Source organism: Crotalus tigris, unplaced genomic scaffold (assembly GCF_016545835.1).
Source record: "Crotalus tigris isolate CLP2741 ecotype Arizona unplaced genomic scaffold, ASM1654583v1 scf7180000024153.1733885, whole genome shotgun sequence".
Classification (NCBI taxonomy): Eukaryota; Metazoa; Chordata; class Lepidosauria; order Squamata; family Viperidae; genus Crotalus; species Crotalus tigris.
Genome location: NW_024100414.1, coordinates 760,390 through 777,166, shown reverse-complemented (window position 1 = coordinate 777,166; position 16,777 = coordinate 760,390). Strand labels below are relative to the sequence as shown.

The following is a 16,777-nucleotide window of genomic DNA, read 5'->3' as shown; positions in this document are numbered from 1 at the left end:
GAGTCCTTAAGAGAATCAGGGCTGTTTGCCTAGGGAGATTCTCAGCCATCCCAAAGATGTTTTTTGTTGTTGTTGTTTTTTTTTCCAGGAGGACACTGGACTTTTCCCTCTGAAGACATTTTGCTTCTCCTCCAAGAGGCTTCTTCGGCTCTGACTGGACGGTGGGGAATGGAAGGATTTCTACTCCTTGCAAACCGCTGGTCATTTGCCTCCTTTTCAAGAGTTGTGGAGGTTTATCTGTGTCCTTAAGGGTCACCTGTGTGGTGCAAAGGAGCCCCTCAGTGGGGAAAGAGTGGGAGGTCCATTCCTCCACTGTCCTCTTTTTGGCTCCTCTTTTTGACGGACGCCGGGAATTGAAAGGATCACATCTTTCGAAACAGCGGCCAGTGGACTCGGGTCCCTCCGTGGCCAGCAAGAGACACGGCTGATGTGGCTTCTGCTGTGCCACAGCGCCACCACTGCAGGTGGCAAAAAGCGATACTGCAGCCACTCAAAAAAGAAGCAATATTGAGAAGCACTTCAAGAGATCCACAGCTATTTGTTACTACTAAATTTGGGGCTCAGCTGGGGTCATAAGCTGTGTGTAAAGAGACAAACACACCCACCCACACACACACTTCCATTAAGAATAATGCACTGGGATTCAGCTCCTTCGCTTAAATAGCTCCTGATGCAGGTTATGGGCTGAACTGGTCGGAAGCTGGATCTTCCTGGTTTATCTCCTTTGACACCTTGGATAACGTGGTCCTTCCAACCATCCCTGGCCTGTCTCACCTTCCATGCGACGGTCATGGAATGGCTTCTAAACCCAAGGCAAGCAGGTCAGCCAGCCTCCCCCTCCCCACACCTCTCCTCTCCTTACCACGCCAATCAGGTCCCCCCGGCCATATTCGCCGGTCAGATGTTTCTTCCCATCGTCCAACTTGATGACCGAGCGGAGCCGCCCGTTCAGGACAATGTAGGTGCAGTCTGAATGATCCCCTTGCCTGGGAAAGAGAAAGGGATTAAAAGAGAGGAGGAGGAAGACGGTGGTGGGAAAGAAGGCAGGCCTGGTCTTGGGAAACGGGGAAAGAAGGATTGAGCCGCGAGGAGAGGAGGCTCAAAAGAGGCCACCTAGTCCTGAGAAAAGAGGAAGACCACCCCTTCCGTCACCCCCTGGGCGATTCCCCAGCTCCTTACCTGTAAACGGCGCGTCCGGCTTCGACCTCCATCCAATCCAGGGCGAAGTCAACTTGCCTCACAAAGGACGACATGCGTTTCACCACCATGTGAGCCACACCCAGGACCACCGTGGGCTGCTCGCGCATGATCCTGGGAGGACAGACCCATAAGAGAGGTTTGCCACAGGGCAATGGATCCCCAGAGGGGCCAATTCAAAGCATCTTGGCACTAAGCGGTTGAGAATGCGGTTGCCTGCAAGGCCCCCGCAATGGAGCTAGTCCTCAGCTTATGACGATTTGTTTAGTAACTGTTCGAAGCTCTCTCTCTCTCTCTCTCTCTCCTGTTAAGCAAGGGTCTATCAACGTCCTAATCTGAACCTCTCAACTTCTTCCTGCTGCCTGCCTTTCTTCTCCAGGCATCCCGGTGATAGTTTAATTAAAGCTGGATCGAAGGAGCCCTCCTACCCTGCCCTTAGCTAGAAGACAGGCACCCTGTATTTAGCACATCACAGCTGGGTGTCAAGTCTAAGGGTGTAATTAGCTGGCAGCTGCTCCTGACTTAATCCTGTGGCAGAGGCATGCCACCAGCAAAGGCTGGGGCATCCCTGCTCAGCTGGTTCTGTTGACACCACCCTGGGCAGGAGACCATTATTGTCCTCACTCAGGAGTCTTCTTCCCCACCCTTCTGTGAACCTTTGGGTATGGACCAGCAAGAAAAAAAATAAAATCTTTGCAGAACAAGCCAGGGCATTTTTCGAGGGCTGGAGAGAAGTAGGACGATGTGAACGCTTTAAGCTAGGCAACAGGGAATTCTAGCATCAGCTCAGCCTACTCGATGTTAAGGAGTCAACGAGAGTCCTGGGTGAAATCACTCTTATTAGAATCAAGAACGCAGACAGTCTTCGGTTTACGACTACCGTTGAGCCCAAAATTTCTGTCACTAAACGAGACAGTTCTTCAGTGAATTTTGCCCCCTTTTATGACCTTTTTTTTGCCACACTTGTTCGAGTGACTCAGTTAGTAACCCGGTTGTTAAGTGAATCCTGCTTCTCCCATTGACTTTGGCTGTCAGAAGGTCGCAAAAGGGGATCCCGTGACCCCCGGGGGACACTGCAACCATCATAAATATGAGTCGGTCGCCAAGTGTCTGAATTTTGACCAGGGGACCACGGGGGACGCCGCAAGGGTCGTGAAGGCGAAAAACTGTCGTGTCATTTTTTTCAATGCCGTTGGGACTAAAGGAAACCGTCGTAAGTCAAGGACTGCCCGGGCCAGGAAGAAGAAAGACGAGAGTCACTGTAGTATTACGGTGTAGTACTTCACGTACTAATGGCAGCAAGAATTGCATTTGCCCAACATTGGAAAAATGAAAACTTGCCAGCTGAAGAAGTGCTAATTAAGAAAATTACAGATTGTGCAGAAATGGACAGATTTGACTTTAAAGATAAAAGAGAAAGAACTTTAGAACATGGGATAATTTCTATCAATGGCTAGAAAGACGAGTTAGAGAGAAAAGAATGTGATATGGAACTTTGAACATATATTGGCAAGAAGAAGGCTATTGAGTGATTAACATGCTGTTTATGATAATTAACTATTACCTGCTTATTGTTTGTTAAATACATGAACGCAGACATTATGCTGTTGGCTAAATATTGAGAATGTTATTTCGGAAAAGCCCAACCTTAACCTTAATCCCAACCCCAACCCCGACCCCACCTTATTCCTAACCCCATAAAAACTAATAAAATCTATACATATATATATAAAAAAGAAAGACGGGGCTCACTCATAGAAGTGGGACTTGGAGATCGCCAAGAAAGTGCAATCGCGGTTGGCCTTGATGGTGAAAATCAGGGGCTCTCCCGTAAGGACAGCCAGCTGCCCCACCAGCTCTCCCGGGTGGGTGATGAACAGGCAGGTCTCTTCCTCCGAGTCGATCTTTCGCTGATAGACGTGCAAGACCCCCGAGATCACAAAACGGATGCTGACGTCCTATCAGAGAGCGAGTCCAGAACACCAATCGTGTGAAACGTCCCTGCCATTTGGCCCAAACCTCTCTCTCTCGTGCACACACACACACACCTGCCTGTGGGTTCAACACTCACCTGGTCGCCTTGCCGGGATACCACCGTCCCCGCGGCCACCTGATGGAGCGTGACTTTCCCGTTCAAGAGAGAGAGATCCTAAACAAGCAAACGGCGATGCCAAAATGAAAAAAATAAAAAAATAAAGAACACTCATCTCTTTTGTTAGCGCTGCAAACGAAAAGTAGGTTTCATGACCTCGGTGCAGAAGACCCCACGTTCTCTCTCACCGGGGGGGGGGGCAGGTGGATCTGGAGGGGAGTAACTACACAGAGGTGGCCAAACTTTCAATCAGGAGGGGGGGGGGAAACAACCCCTAAGGAATTGGGTTTTAGAAACAGAGCCGCTGCAGACTTGCCATTTGGAAACTTTAATGAAGAAAAGGACGAGGGGTGACAAGGGGATCTGCAGCCCAAGAGAAGCGAGATTGCTTTAAACTTTTTTAAAAGAAAAAAAAAAAGGATTTTAAAGCCTGCAAGGGGCCTAAGCTAGAAAGCTGACCGTTTGCCAATTCCACACACCCTCCCCCAGTGGCTAAGATCACTCACGTCCAGCTTCATCAGCGTCAGAAGATCTTTTTTGGCGGCTTCTAAGATGGTGTTGACCTGCTTGGTGGCACAGGGCACGTTATTCTGGATGTAGTGGAAGACAGCTGAGGGCATTTCGGTCATCGTCACGGTTTTCTTCAAGATGGGCTGGGGGTAGGGTGGGGATGGGAGGGGGTGGGGGGAGATAGAAAAGCCCAGGGGTCACTTTTCACGCTGCGATTAACAACAGGACTAGAGGTGGTCCTGGACTTATAAAGCACCCTTGAGACCGGAACGCGTGTCGTAAATCACTGTGTTTGTGGAGTCCGTGCTGATTTGACCACCGTGTTTACAATGGACACGAAGTGAACAATCAGAGTCCTTAAGCAAATTCTAGCAGACATTTCATCAGATTAGATTAGATAACCTTTATTGTCCTTTTTTCCTGTGTGCATAATGGCACACAATAAAAATGAAATTCAGACGCTTCATGACCCAGCTAGGTAACGTCATCCATGCTAAAAGGATTTGCAGAGTGGAAGAGGAGGAGGAGGAGGAGGAGGATGGCCCTGGCATCCTTGCTGGTCTCTGAGCTTTTTTTTTTCTTGCAGACATCTCATGACCCAACTAGGTAGCATCATCAGTGCAAGGCCCCCGAAGTGGCACCCTGAGCTATGAATATTCCCTTCTGTTGGTAGTTTAAGTCAGAAGGAAGCAAGGAGATACCTTGTACGCAGTTGTGTCGGAGGCAGAGGTGTCAACCTCAATCCGGGCTCTGTCGCAGGCCACGTCCAAGTCTGATTTAGCTCCAGCTGAACTACCTACACATAAAGGACAGAGGAGGAGCTACGTCAGACTCCGCCCTGCCAGCCAACCTGCAGCCTTTCCATCTACCCTCTTAAAAAAAAAATATTAAGCAAGTGACCCAGAAGACCACGTACAGGCAGTCTTCAATTTACGACCATTTTTGATCCCTTTGGTGACCTTCTGATAAGCAAAGTTAATGATTCACTTAATCGTGTTACTAACTTAACAACGGCAGTGACTTCACTTGACAACTGTGGCAAGACAGGTCGTAAAAATGGGGCAAGACTCCCTTAACCAATGTCTCGCTTAGCGACAGAAATTTTTGGACTCAATTGTGATCGTCAAGACGAGGACTAGCTGTACGGGTCCAGGTATTTTCCAGATCTCTCTCGCTCACCTGTAGCCTCGGTATATCCAGTGGGGATGGTCAAAGACAAGCTTCTTCGGAGCGGGGGCTCGGAGCCGGGAAGTTTCCCAGAATCTACAATGGAGAACATCTCAGCTGACTTCCTCACAGCACAGGAATTTGCTGGCAAATGGAAATAATCCGTCTTGGAAGAATTTGCCCAGAGGGCCAAACCAGATTGTGGTGGGCTTGGTTGGAGGTGGAGGGGGCTGAAGGAACCCGGCCCTTGCGATTTCTAAGCCAGGACTGAGGGCTCACTAGCTGGGGGGAACTCTGCTGTCCTCTTTTGAGCTAACCCAAGCCACAGAATGAAAGAGAGAAAGAGAGAAAGAAAAAAAGAGAGAGAGAGAGAGAGAGAGAGAGAGAAAGAAAGAAAGAAAGAAAGAAAGAAAGAAAGAAAGAAAGAGGGAGGAAGGGAGGGAGGAAGGAAAGGAGAAAGAAAGAAAGAAAGAAAAGAAAGAAAGAAAGAAAGAAAGAAAGAAAGAAAGAAAGAAAGAAAGAAAGAAGAGAGGAGCTAAGAAACAGCCCTCATGGCAAGCAGCCCCAGATCAATTCATCTCAGCCCTTAACTTCACCTAGTCCAAAAAAAAAACCCTCATCGTCCTGGCGCCCCCTCAGGCCAAGCGGAAGCCTGACTAAGGGGGCTGCTCCTCTGAAAGGCACAAAATCCTTCTCAAGAACTGCCCTGGGCAAGGTCAAAGCTTCACCTGTGGTCTCCAAGGCTGCGTATTTCTCCAGCCTCTCGGCCCGTTCCTCCTCGGACAGGTTGGACAGCTGCCTTTTGACCACCCGGCTGGTGTTGCCCCCAGAGGTGACGCTGGCAACGGAGACCAGAGGGATGGCCTGGCTCTCCTGGGGGGGGGAAGAGGCAAAGGTGGGTCAGGGAGCCCTGGGGCTGGGTGGGTAGCCACAGGGAGCCCAAAGCTGCACCCCGGTTCTCCAACTCCCCACAACTAACAAAAGCTTCTAATCTAAGCATGCCATGGTGGGGTCATAAGAGCAGACATGACCCAGCAAACACTAAGACAAGAAGCAGGCTTCTTTCTTTCTTTCTTTCTTTCTTTCTTTCTTTCTTTCTTTCTTTCTTTCTTTCTTTCTTTCTTTCTTTCCTTCCTTCCTTCCCTCCCTCCCTCCCTCCCTCCCTCCCTCCCCATCTATCTATATCTAGTGTTATCTACCCACCTTATCTATCTATCCACTCAATATCTATCCATTCATAGTCCATCCATCATCTGTCTGTCTGTCTGTCTATCTATCTATCTATCTATCTATCTATCTATCTATCTATCTATCAATCATCTTATCAGTGTATCTGTCTGTCTATCTATCATTAAATTTATTAACCACCTGCATGTGGAAGGGCTTTTAGAGGCCACCAAACTGGAGCCATCCATTTCCACAGCCATTTTAGGCAAGCATCCCCTTGGGCAGAGGGGGCTGGACTAGAAGACCTTTGAGGTCTCTTCGACCGGCACGTTCCCAACATTTATCCACGTCCACCACCACCAGGTTTCACTTACAGAGCTGAAGAGTTCGGTGGTCAGTCCCAGGTAGTTGTGCAAAGCTAGGAAAGTGACCCTCTGCAGCCTCACCATGATGATCTAGGGAGTGAAAGCAGAAAGGATTAGGGGAGCTGATATAATTTAGAAATGTACTACCTTGAATACGAGACAGTAAACGTTAAGGGGAAAAAAGAAGAAATATCTGAGGTTGTAACCTGAGGTTCGCACTAAAGATTTTGTTATTGAACTATTGATTAACCCAGCCCACCACGTTGCTTTTTAAATACTCAAATGGAAAATTGGAAAAATGAATAAAATATTATTAAAAAAAAAACCCCACCGTATTACCAATTTAAGAACCGCTTAACAAAACGTGGCGAAGGGAGCAAAACTCACTTAGCCAATTTCTCACCTAGCAACGTACATTTTGGGCTCAACTATGGCTGTTAGTTGAAGGATCACCTGTAGCCCACCTTCCGGCTTCCCAATAGCTTAGCTACTCTGATGCCATCAAGGTAGATGACACCTCTCCCCCCCCTTATGCTCCAATGGATTAGGGGGGGTGATCTGCCCCAATGTTACCTCCTCGCTCTGGACTTTAAGCCCTTTGGGTTCTAGCCTCTTTTCATCAAGGTCACCTTCCTTTCCTTTTCCCACGGAATCAGAGACACACCAAAGACAGAAGAGCTTGACCGTGAAACTTTCCGTAAAAGAGATTTATTTCGGATGATTGATCAAATAAACCTATTTATTTAGGTTTATTTAAGTGAGCCTCTTCTCCCCACTTTCGTTTCTGGTCTGACCTGGTGACCTAGCAATCAAATTTCAATTAAAACTAAGAAGACTTTTCTACAAGTTTATGAAAACGAAGAAACCTGGGGTCCAAACTTGCTCCAGAGGGGAATAAGGCCAGCCTCACCTGCACAACTCTGACCAGGGTCTCGGGGTATTTCTGAAAGACGTCCTGAAACGCGTTGGCTGGGAGACGCAGAATAGTTGACTGTGTCGCCGCTCGGGCAGAAACGGTTTTGTAAGGAGCAGGATGGCCCTGGGGGGGAAGAGAAAGCCGACATGTTTTCAGACTTACTTACAACCATTTTGTTTCTCATCCGTGAAGTTTCCTCGGTTGCGATGATCACAGCCGAGGGGAAAACAACAACAACAACAACTTTTTCCAGTCGCCTTTGGAAAAAGCACTTTTGAGACAACTAGGACGTGGATGAATGAGGATCTCCACCACACATTTGTTTGGTGACTGTTTTAAGTTGCAATGGTGCTCTACTTATAACTGGTCCTCACACTTGCGACATCCCTTGGCAACTGGCAACGGTTTAAGGACGAAGAACTGTCGAAGGTCACTTTTTTCCAAGGCCGTTGTAACTTTGAACTTTGCCAAGGCAAAGTCAGGAACCAAATAAGCCAGCTCTCTGATTGGACTCTTCCACATCCATCCTTCCAGGAAGCCCTGCCCACTTATTCAAAATCAAAAGAAAGGGATAGAGGACCACTTGGAAAGCCAAGAAGGATCCAAGTGGGGTTGCGGGACTCACCGTGATGACATCTAAAATGCTGAGAAGGCTGTGCACGCTATCTCCGGCCAGGACTTCTTTTACCACCATCTCTGTGCCATCCTGGGAAAAGTTGAACGAAGAAAGATGCATGCTTAAAGCCTGTGGCAAAGACCATGTTGGTTCCACAAACCAGGTTTATAAAGGACAATGGCCGGGTTGTTTGCAATCCACAAGCCAAACCCAAACTAGGTTAGGGCTGGATTAAAGCGTGAATTCACACTCCTTCGCTCGGATTGAAATGGTTGGGATGGGATCAGAATGGAGAGAGAGCCTGCAAATAGACTGATGGAAGGGTCTCTGTGATCTTCATCCAAAGAGTCTTCTTTCCAAGATGCTTGGATCCTCAAGTAGACCTTGTCTAACTTGTGGCCTCTTCTGAGGCTTGTGATGACAAACATTTGTCCGTGGGGTCCTTGGTGCTCTCTGAGCTTGGTTATTTTCATGCACAGACATTTCATGACTCAACTAGGGAACGTCATCAGTGCTAGCGAGTATGACTTGTCCCCTGTTTATATAAAGTAGCTCTGACGTGGGTTGTTTTCTCGCAGACGTTTCATGACCTAGCTAGGTAATATCATCAGTGTTGTTGGTGGGATGATGTTACCTAGTTGGGTCATGTAAGGTCTGCAAGGAAATTACCGGGTTCAGAGAGCATCAAGGACCCCACAGTCCCCCTCCTCCTCTGCTTTTCTGCCCCCATCCTTCTCTTCATGTCCACACACCCCACTCCCTTCTAGCAGTGAGGATGTGCACTAGTTGGGTAATGAAACGTCTGCATGGTAACACCCAGGTTCAGAGAGCACCAAGGACCGCACAGCCTTCCTCCTCCTCCTCCTCCTCCTCTCCAGACACTCCAATCCCCTGTAGCACTGAACATGTTCCCTAGCTTGGTAATGAAACATCAGCAAGAACACAGCCAAGCTCAGAGAGCGCCAAGGGCCCCCTCATTTGAACCCTGAAATATTCCCTCCCGTCCTTCCTATCGCCCTACGGAACGATCCCTTACGCTGTCTTGAATGCAGACTTCCAGCTTCCCGTCCTGCACGACATAAATGCTGTTGTCCAGCTGTCCGGGCCGGAAGATGTATTCCCCTTCATGCAGCTGGACGAAGACCATGTGCTTGCAGAGCTCCAGGAAAAGGGGCTTCTCGAAGTGGCCAAGGACCCTGGAGGAAACGGAGGAAAGGAGGGAGGGGGAGGGGAAGGATTTGCTAAAACAGGCGGGGAGGGTCCCGAGAGCCCGACACAGGAGGCTGAGCCGTGGCTCCGATCCCACCTTAGCCGGTGAAACCAGGCGGGCGAGCCTACCTGACGTTCTTGAGCATGTAAAGGACTTCGGAAGGCAGGTGGGAGCTCTTGACGTCGAATTCCGTCAGGTCGGCCTCCAGCAAGGAGGGCGGGGGGTCCTTGGGCTGCAGGGTGGGGGACTCCTTCTTGAAGCGCAGAATCCTGCGAGGAAGACCAAAAAGGACCGTTAGTGCTCCTTCGTCGGCTCTGCGAAGGATCCAGCTCCTTCTATCCTTCTCCACTCGGCCCTCATCTACTCCTTGCAACTTCCGTCCTCCTGTAAGTTTGTAATTTACAGAGGAAATCATGGACGGTTGATCCAAAAAATGCCCAAATTGTCCTGCGACCCTTACCTCTTTGCCAAGGACAACACCTTGGCCCTTTTCCGCATCCGCTGACGAGGCACCGTGTTGCCGACTAGAGAGTTCGGCAGAGTTGTAACCTGGAAGGAAAATCCCTCAGCTTTGATCAGGAAGAAAAAGCATTCGGGGAAAAAAAATGCAGCAGGCCCTGGGTTCGCCGTGTGGCAACCGTGCAACCCAACCCAAGGAACACAATGCTCCGGCTGCGCTAATAAAGATGTCGTACAACTGCAGGCAACAAAGCATTAGGTAAAAGCTGAAATCCCAAAGGCCAGTGGTTTTTGAGAAGCATGGACGTAATTTGCAAATGTCTTACTGAGCTTTCAGGTTTGGCTGCCAAGGGAGCAGACCCTGAGCTACGATTCAAATAATTCTCAACTTATGACCACGGTGTTCATTTAACAACAGCTGGCAAAACCCCGCTCCCTGCTTGCTCTGACAATGTTACCTAGTTTGACAATGAGATGTCTGTCTCAAAGACTCACAATTTAAGTCTGAACTGCAAATCTTCTCTTTGACATGAACCCCAGGAGAGTTTAGAGCAAGCGTGGGTTCAATCCCTGGTCAGACCCTTACCTTCCGCATGATCTTACGGCCGTAGAACATCACTTTGTCCCTCTTGCGAAACCTGTACTGGGGCACGTGGGCCTGAGATTGTTCTGAAAAGCAAAAGAAGATCTATCACCTTGATGCCCCCTTTTCCGAAGCCTACAGACAGCCTAATCTGAAGCGATGTCAAAGATACAGAAAGAAAAGCATAGGTTAATTTACTGTCCCTAGGCGTCTCCTTTGGGTCGACTGTATTTGTTTGCATCCTGCAAGGACAACTCAAGGCAGCGAGCAGATACTACACACTGTCCTCCTCCTATTTTCCCCACAACAACTCTGTGAGGTGGGCTGGGCAGAGAGAGGCCCAATGTCACCCAGCCAGCTTTCATGCCTAAGGCAGGACTAGAACTCACCAGTCTCCTGGTGATTGGCCCAAAGTCACCCAACCGGCTTTCATGCCTAAGGCAGGACTAGAATTCATGGTCTCCTACTTTCTACCCTGGTGTCTTAACCATGATTCTTGGTGACCCATTTATCATGCGTTATTACGACCCTTTTATTATTTCCAAGAGGCGGAGAAATTTGCTTTAATCATCCCGTTAACCCTCCCAACTGCTCCACCGTGCAGAGAGGATCACCTTCCGTTCGCCTACGTTACACAGGCATGGCGGGTTCGCGCTAAGCGATCAAACTTACTCGATTCCTTCACCTTCTTGTAAACAAAATACACAACGATCCCAATCAGCGCCAAGGCCACCGCAGCTCCAATGGCTATCCCAGTTAACTGAGGACAGAAGGGAGACAGAAAAAGTTCATCTTCAATCACATGTAAATATGGAAGTCTTTGGCAACTCTCCGAGCTTGGTTGTTTTCTCCCGGACGTTTCATGACCCAACTAGCTCACATCATCAGTGCTGGAAGAGAATGGGGTTTGCTCTACTTATATATGACCGAGTGGTGTCATGAAATGTCTGGGAGAAAACAACGAAGCTTGGACAGCACCAAGGACCCCAGTCATCCTCCTCCTTTCTTCCCCTCCCGTCGTCTCCATACTCCACTCCCTTCTAGCACTGATAATATTACCTAGTTGGGTCATGAAACGTCTGCAAGAAAACAACCAAGCTCAGAGAGCACGAAGGACCCCACAATTCAACCTGAGCTATCAATATTCTCTTCTATCAAACCAAAATATGCCCAAATACTATTTGGCTAGTTTAATAATCTCCTGTTCTGGAGCAACTGAAAATTAATGCTGCAAACCTGAACAGGAAAAACAAAGGGTCTTGATCGCTTCCAATCAGAAAAAAAAAAAATCTTTTTTTTTTTTCTTCTCTCTTCTTATGCGGTTTTGGAGGCCACAATATTCTATTTACATATATTGAGTCAACAGCTTTAAATTGAAGTCTTCACTATGACTAATAACGCTTTACATTCATGCATGCATACATTCACACATTTATGGGATCTTATGGTGCCCTGGAGGCCAAATGTTCTCTTTACAGACAGGGCCCAAGTCTTGGTGACTCCCAATTTTGGTTGACTGCCCAACACTAACCAGAATGAGCAGATTCCTGTGCCGAATTAATAAACTGCAATGTTCAGGTCTGATTAGGACGTGAGTAATCAAACAACAGCATCACTTTAACATTTATTACAGCCCCAATCTTCTAATTTTGGTTAGAAGGGAAACAAGGACAAGGGAATGGGGCGTGATATAAAGACAGCCATGTTCCTGCTTGGAAGAGGTATGTAAAAGAGTTACCATGGTTGTCTGAATCCTGTCTTCTACAAATTGGAGAACTCGCGTTCGTAGGTCAGAACTTGTTATGAGGCTGACCTGAGGGATAAAAAACACCAAAGGTATAATATATATATTGGAGAGAACCTAAATTTTCTTCCCAGAGATTTAGAGAAGGCTTAGCACTTTTGAAAACTGACTTAAACTCAGAAATGAAAACAAATTGTTCTCATAAAGTGCATCCCTGAGAACCATTTTCCAACCAGTGCTTTTAACGTCCGATTCAAACTCTTTGCCGATGGTTTCCTCTTTACATCAAAATAAGAAAAAAAGAAAAAATCCTAAACCTCCTAAAGAGCTGTTTCTCTTTATAAATCATCAGGTTTCCCCCCCCCACACACACACACAAGTGGACCATTTCAAATAAATTGTACCTGTGTTACGAAGGATCTGCACCAAGAAGCAGAAGAGGAATCACTTTAAACACACAGCTTGACATCCTGAAAAAATTCTGCTCCTTTGTTTCGAAAGGCCCAAAACCAATTTCAGAACCACCCAAGGGTTTGGCAGCATTTAGTAAAACAAATACACACCCTTAACTGTCAAGGGTTGTGTAGTACTAAGAGCTGACTGGACAAGCAATGCCACTGAATAGTGCAGAACAAAAGAAAAAAAAACCCACAAGGTAATTAAAGTTCTGTTTTTAAGTGGTTAAACAATGGCCAGATTGGCCAAGTAAAACTTTATCTTTATTTCTGTTTACAAATCAAGAGCATTATTCTCTCCAAAGAGAAACTCAGAAATCACACACCGACACATATTTAGGTTTGCTGATTCGCACACAATCACGGTGCTGAGGCGTGATTCATTCTAAACTGTTATTTCATGGTTGACCAAGAATTTTACAATTCAGAAAAGGGCACTGCCCAGAAAGAGCTTCCTGTCTAATCAAGCAATCAGAAGACAGATAATAGGAGAAAATAAAATACAGGTAGACCTCAGCTTACAACAGTTGGCCACAAAGTTTCTGTTGTTAAATGAGATATCTGTTAAGTGAGTTTTGCCTCATTTTACGACCTTTCTCACCAAGGTTGTAACTGAACAGTCACTAAACGAGGATTATAAGTCGAGGATTATCTGTACTTTAGGCAACCAGTTGTGTCCACTAGGCGTGTTGTAGAATCTGTTTAGCCAGGCTAAACAGAATCAGGGTAAAACAGGGGAGAGAAATACAATAACAGCAATGAAATTCTATTTAGGCTTATTTGTCGAGCGCTTATAGAAGTTACCCGGCACGCCAAAGAATTCACAGGGAAAATGGGCTTTGAATTAATGCAAATAAAGCAAAAAGGAAACAAGTGACCCTGGAAGTTCAGCCAGGGATAAAGAATAGCAAGGAAGTATCCATCATAGAAAATTGTAACGAAAAATGCCTTTTTTTCCAGTATACAAGTTAGCATTTTGGCAAACAAGCTAGCTAGCAACAATGCTTAGACACAACAGTTAGACAATAATCAGTCCAATAAACAGACACAATCATTAGTACACAGCCTTGCAGATTTCTGGAGGGCTGTTCCTCCTCCCATTTTTATTTATAGTCCCACGCTCACCGCAACACAACTTCAACAATTAAAAGAACGTACCGCTAATAAAAGACCAATGCAAATGTTAAAATACACGCAGAAACCCAAACACCATTTGCTGGAACCAGGATTGAATGATTTAACACCAACTGCCCCCTTGCTCATTGTGCCTGGCATAACCAACAAGACTTAAATTGACCGGACACCCCTCCGGCTGGGAAGCTTAGGCGTTGTAGTTCCATTGTTTTTCCCATTGTTATTTACAGTTTTGGACCATTAGAACACAACTCCAGAACTTAAAAAGAATCGGTCACTATTAAAAGACCAATACAAACATTAAAATACAGGTGGGGAAAAACTCCCAAATCTGAAATAATTCATAATCAGGGAGATGGGAACTCTTGCGTTGAACCACGTTTGCTGGAACTGGGAATGGTTAACCCCAAATGTCGCCTTGCCCACCACGTCCAGCAAGACTGAAATTATAGAAGAACAGAGCTGGAAGGGATATTGGAGGTCTTCTAGTCCACCCCACCCCTCTGTGGTCAAGAAGGACACTCTATCTATCCCATTCTGGGCAAATTCACTCGTCCACCCCAACCCAGGGCTGGGAACGCTGGGAGTTGTATGTAGTCCCAGCCCTCTGGCAGAGTTCCCCCTCCCCAAACAAGCCTCCCTGGCTGGGAGGAATCCACTGTACCCACTCTACTCCCAGCTGGGGATGCTGGGAGTTGTGGTCTCGTTGTTTTTTTCACATTTTGTGTACGGTCCCAAACCGTTCCCACACAACTTCCAAACGTAAAGAGAGCAAGCCCCGACAGTAGGAAAAAAGATCAGTAAAAGTGAAGGCAAAGATAAAAGACAAATGTTCAAAATAGAGGTGAGGAGGAGAAAGCTCCCCCCAAATCTGAAAACAATTCGTAATCAGAAGAAGATATAACTAGGTTTGGGGGGGGGGTCAGTCCGTGAAGAGGGACTCTGGCATTAAACCACGTTTAGCTGGAACTGGGATTGATTTAACCCCAATTCTCCCCTTTGCAAGCACCCTGTCCGACAAGACTTGAGATGACAGAAGGGCAGAGCGGGATGGGACCCTGGAGGTCTTCTAGTCCAACCCTCCCTCCCCCACCCCCCTCAAGGAGGACACCCTATCCCATGCTGGCTAAATTCACTCCTACACCCCAACCCAAAGCTGGGGACGCTGGGTGTTGTAATCCCTGCCCTTGGGCAGAGCTTCCCCCCTCCCCTCTCCTCACAAGCCTTCCCGCCTGAGAGGAATCCACAAAGCCCCCTCTACCCCCGGTTGGGGATGCTGGGACCTGTAGTCCTGGCTGTGAGAGGGGACCTACCTGGCGGTCGGAGGGCGGCGAGACCTCCTCGCCCTCCATGGCCGGGACGGAGGGAGGGAGGGAGGGAAGGGAAGGGGCGCTGCTAACGGCTGCCCCGCGGAAGGCGCTGCCGGAGGTCAGGGGTCACTCTGAGGGAAGGGCGAGCAGGGCCGCGACTTCCGCCCCTTTGCGTCACTTCCGCCCGTCAGGGGCTGCCCTGGGGCGCTGTCTTCTGCCAGGTGGGGCCCTCCCATCCTCCCCGGCCAGGATGGGAGTGGTAGTCCAAGCCCGGAGGGGCAGGAGCAGCTGCTGGAGACGGAAGATAACAAGCGTAATAATAACACAGGGAGAAGAACCAGACTCTTCCTCGGATTTGGGTGGAAGCTGCGTTTCCTCCGCCTGCAGGCGGGGAGGCGACTCCCAGAATCCCCCAGCCCGTCTACACACACACACACACACACACACACCAAATCTGGAAGTTTCTCGAACTGGTCGACCTCGCAAGGCTGTTGTGCTGTTCTTGCCAACGTGGCCTATGTTTGAGTACATCACCCCTACCCAGCAGCTGGCTGGTTGTTGAAGTCCCTCGGGAAGGTAGCTGAGGACTATAAAGGGGCCATACAAATAATAAAGGCGGAATATAATGAATCATAATAAAAGGCGGGAAATGAATTAACAAAAAAGAAAGATATCTCTCGCTTCGGCATCGCTCTTCACTTTTTCGTAGCTCTATGCAACATAGGCTTCTCTCTCTCGCTTTCTCACGAAAAGCCAATCAGGAGACGACGCCCCGCGGTGGGCGTGCCCTCCCGGCCCAAACCCGGCCTCTTGGAGCCGATTGGTTAAAACCCCGCCCTATCCAAACAGGATTTGAGTACGGGGCAGGCGGATTGGCGGAGTAGTTTCCACCACCCAATCACAAGCGGCGATGTTGCGGCGACGGCGTCAACCGCGTCCGCCACCGCCGCCGTTCGCCGCCATGGGGCTGCTGGGCGAGGTGACGCGGGGTCTGGTCCGCGGAGCCGACCGCATGTCGGCCTGGACGAGCAAGCGTGGCCCGCGGACCTTCTTCAAGAGCCGCGGCTGCAAGGTCTTGGGCAGCATCACTTCGAGCCGCAAGTTCGTGCTGGTCAAGGACCGCGTGCCGGTGCTGATGGTGCCGGACCTGACCGGCTTCAAGCTGAAGCCCTACGTCTCCTACCGGGCGCCCGCGGGCAGCGAGCCGCCCCTGAGTGCCCGCGCGCTCTTCCAGTGGACGGCCGCGCCGCTGATCGAGAAGGACTTCCAGCGGGGCACCTTCGACCCCGACGCCCTGCAGAAGTACGGCTTCGAGCCCAGCCAGGAAGGGAAACTTTTCCGCCTCTTCCCCAAGAACTTCGTGCGCTAGCCGGCGGAAGGAAGGGAGACACGTACACACCCCAATTGGAGAGCAATCATCCCCCCCCCCCAGGATTGCAACTTCCTTGCAGCCTTTCCAATGCTGGATCGAAAGAAGAGGGAGGGAAAGACAATTCCTTGAAAGAAGGGGGGGGGAGGCACAATTTAAGACAAAATTCCCCCAAAGAAGATGGAAAAGCGTGCATTGAACAAAGAGGGATAAAAAAAGACACCATCTCTCCAACAGCAACTTTTGGAATAGATCATTGATGGGGTGAGGGTAGAATAAAGAGCATGCAGATCTTATATCGCCCTGTCTGGAAAATGTTTCTGCTTTGAAACTGTCTGGAAAAGCTTTCAATATATACATGTTTCTCTATGGAGTTGTTGTTGGTCTCTGTTGGAAGAAAAAAAAAAAACTGGGAAGGGAGGGGAAATGTGGGTTCCTAAAAAGGAGGTTGTGCTGTGGAGTTTTAAAGGGCTTGGATGCTGA

The 16,777-nt window shown here is 48.4% G+C and overlaps 2 protein-coding genes across 3 annotated transcripts in view; one reads left to right on the top strand and one right to left on the bottom strand.

Moving 5' to 3' along the window:
• The window catches only part of PNPLA7 (patatin like phospholipase domain containing 7), a 45,224-nt gene extending 30,037 nt beyond the window's left edge, over positions 1 to 15,187 (bottom strand). Inside the window, exons 1-18 of one of the 2 annotated variants that reach the window (XM_039322927.1) lie at positions 14,929 to 15,187; positions 12,021 to 12,095; positions 10,955 to 11,042; positions 10,286 to 10,368; positions 9,701 to 9,789; positions 9,369 to 9,509; positions 9,067 to 9,226; positions 8,040 to 8,120; positions 7,409 to 7,537; positions 6,508 to 6,588; positions 5,695 to 5,839; positions 4,979 to 5,062; positions 4,501 to 4,595; positions 3,796 to 3,942; positions 3,269 to 3,346; positions 2,950 to 3,155; positions 1,180 to 1,311; positions 863 to 986 (exon numbers count right to left, since the gene is read on the bottom strand). In XM_039322927.1, coding sequence (XP_039178861.1) covers positions 863 to 986; positions 1,180 to 1,311; positions 2,950 to 3,155; positions 3,269 to 3,346; positions 3,796 to 3,942; positions 4,501 to 4,595; positions 4,979 to 5,062; positions 5,695 to 5,839; positions 6,508 to 6,588; positions 7,409 to 7,537; positions 8,040 to 8,120; positions 9,067 to 9,226; positions 9,369 to 9,509; positions 9,701 to 9,789; positions 10,286 to 10,368; positions 10,955 to 11,042; positions 12,021 to 12,095; positions 14,929 to 14,967 — 1,977 coding nt within the window. In that variant the 5' untranslated portion in view covers positions 14,968 to 15,187. The remainder of the gene's footprint in view (positions 1 to 862; positions 987 to 1,179; positions 1,312 to 2,949; positions 3,156 to 3,268; positions 3,347 to 3,795; positions 3,943 to 4,500; positions 4,596 to 4,978; positions 5,063 to 5,694; positions 5,840 to 6,507; positions 6,589 to 7,408; positions 7,538 to 8,039; positions 8,121 to 9,066; positions 9,227 to 9,368; positions 9,510 to 9,700; positions 9,790 to 10,285; positions 10,369 to 10,954; positions 11,043 to 12,020; positions 12,096 to 14,928) is intronic. The other variant, XM_039322926.1, reaches the window with a different exon arrangement.
• Positions 15,188 to 15,840: 653 nt separating this feature from the next.
• MRPL41 (mitochondrial ribosomal protein L41) lies at positions 15,841 to 16,690 on the top strand. Its single transcript, XM_039322942.1, has one exon. It carries the CDS (start codon positions 15,887 to 15,889, stop codon positions 16,292 to 16,294), a length of 408 nt encoding a protein of 135 aa, XP_039178876.1. The 5' UTR covers positions 15,841 to 15,886; the 3' UTR covers positions 16,295 to 16,690.
• The last annotated feature ends 87 nt before the right edge of the window (positions 16,691 to 16,777 follow it).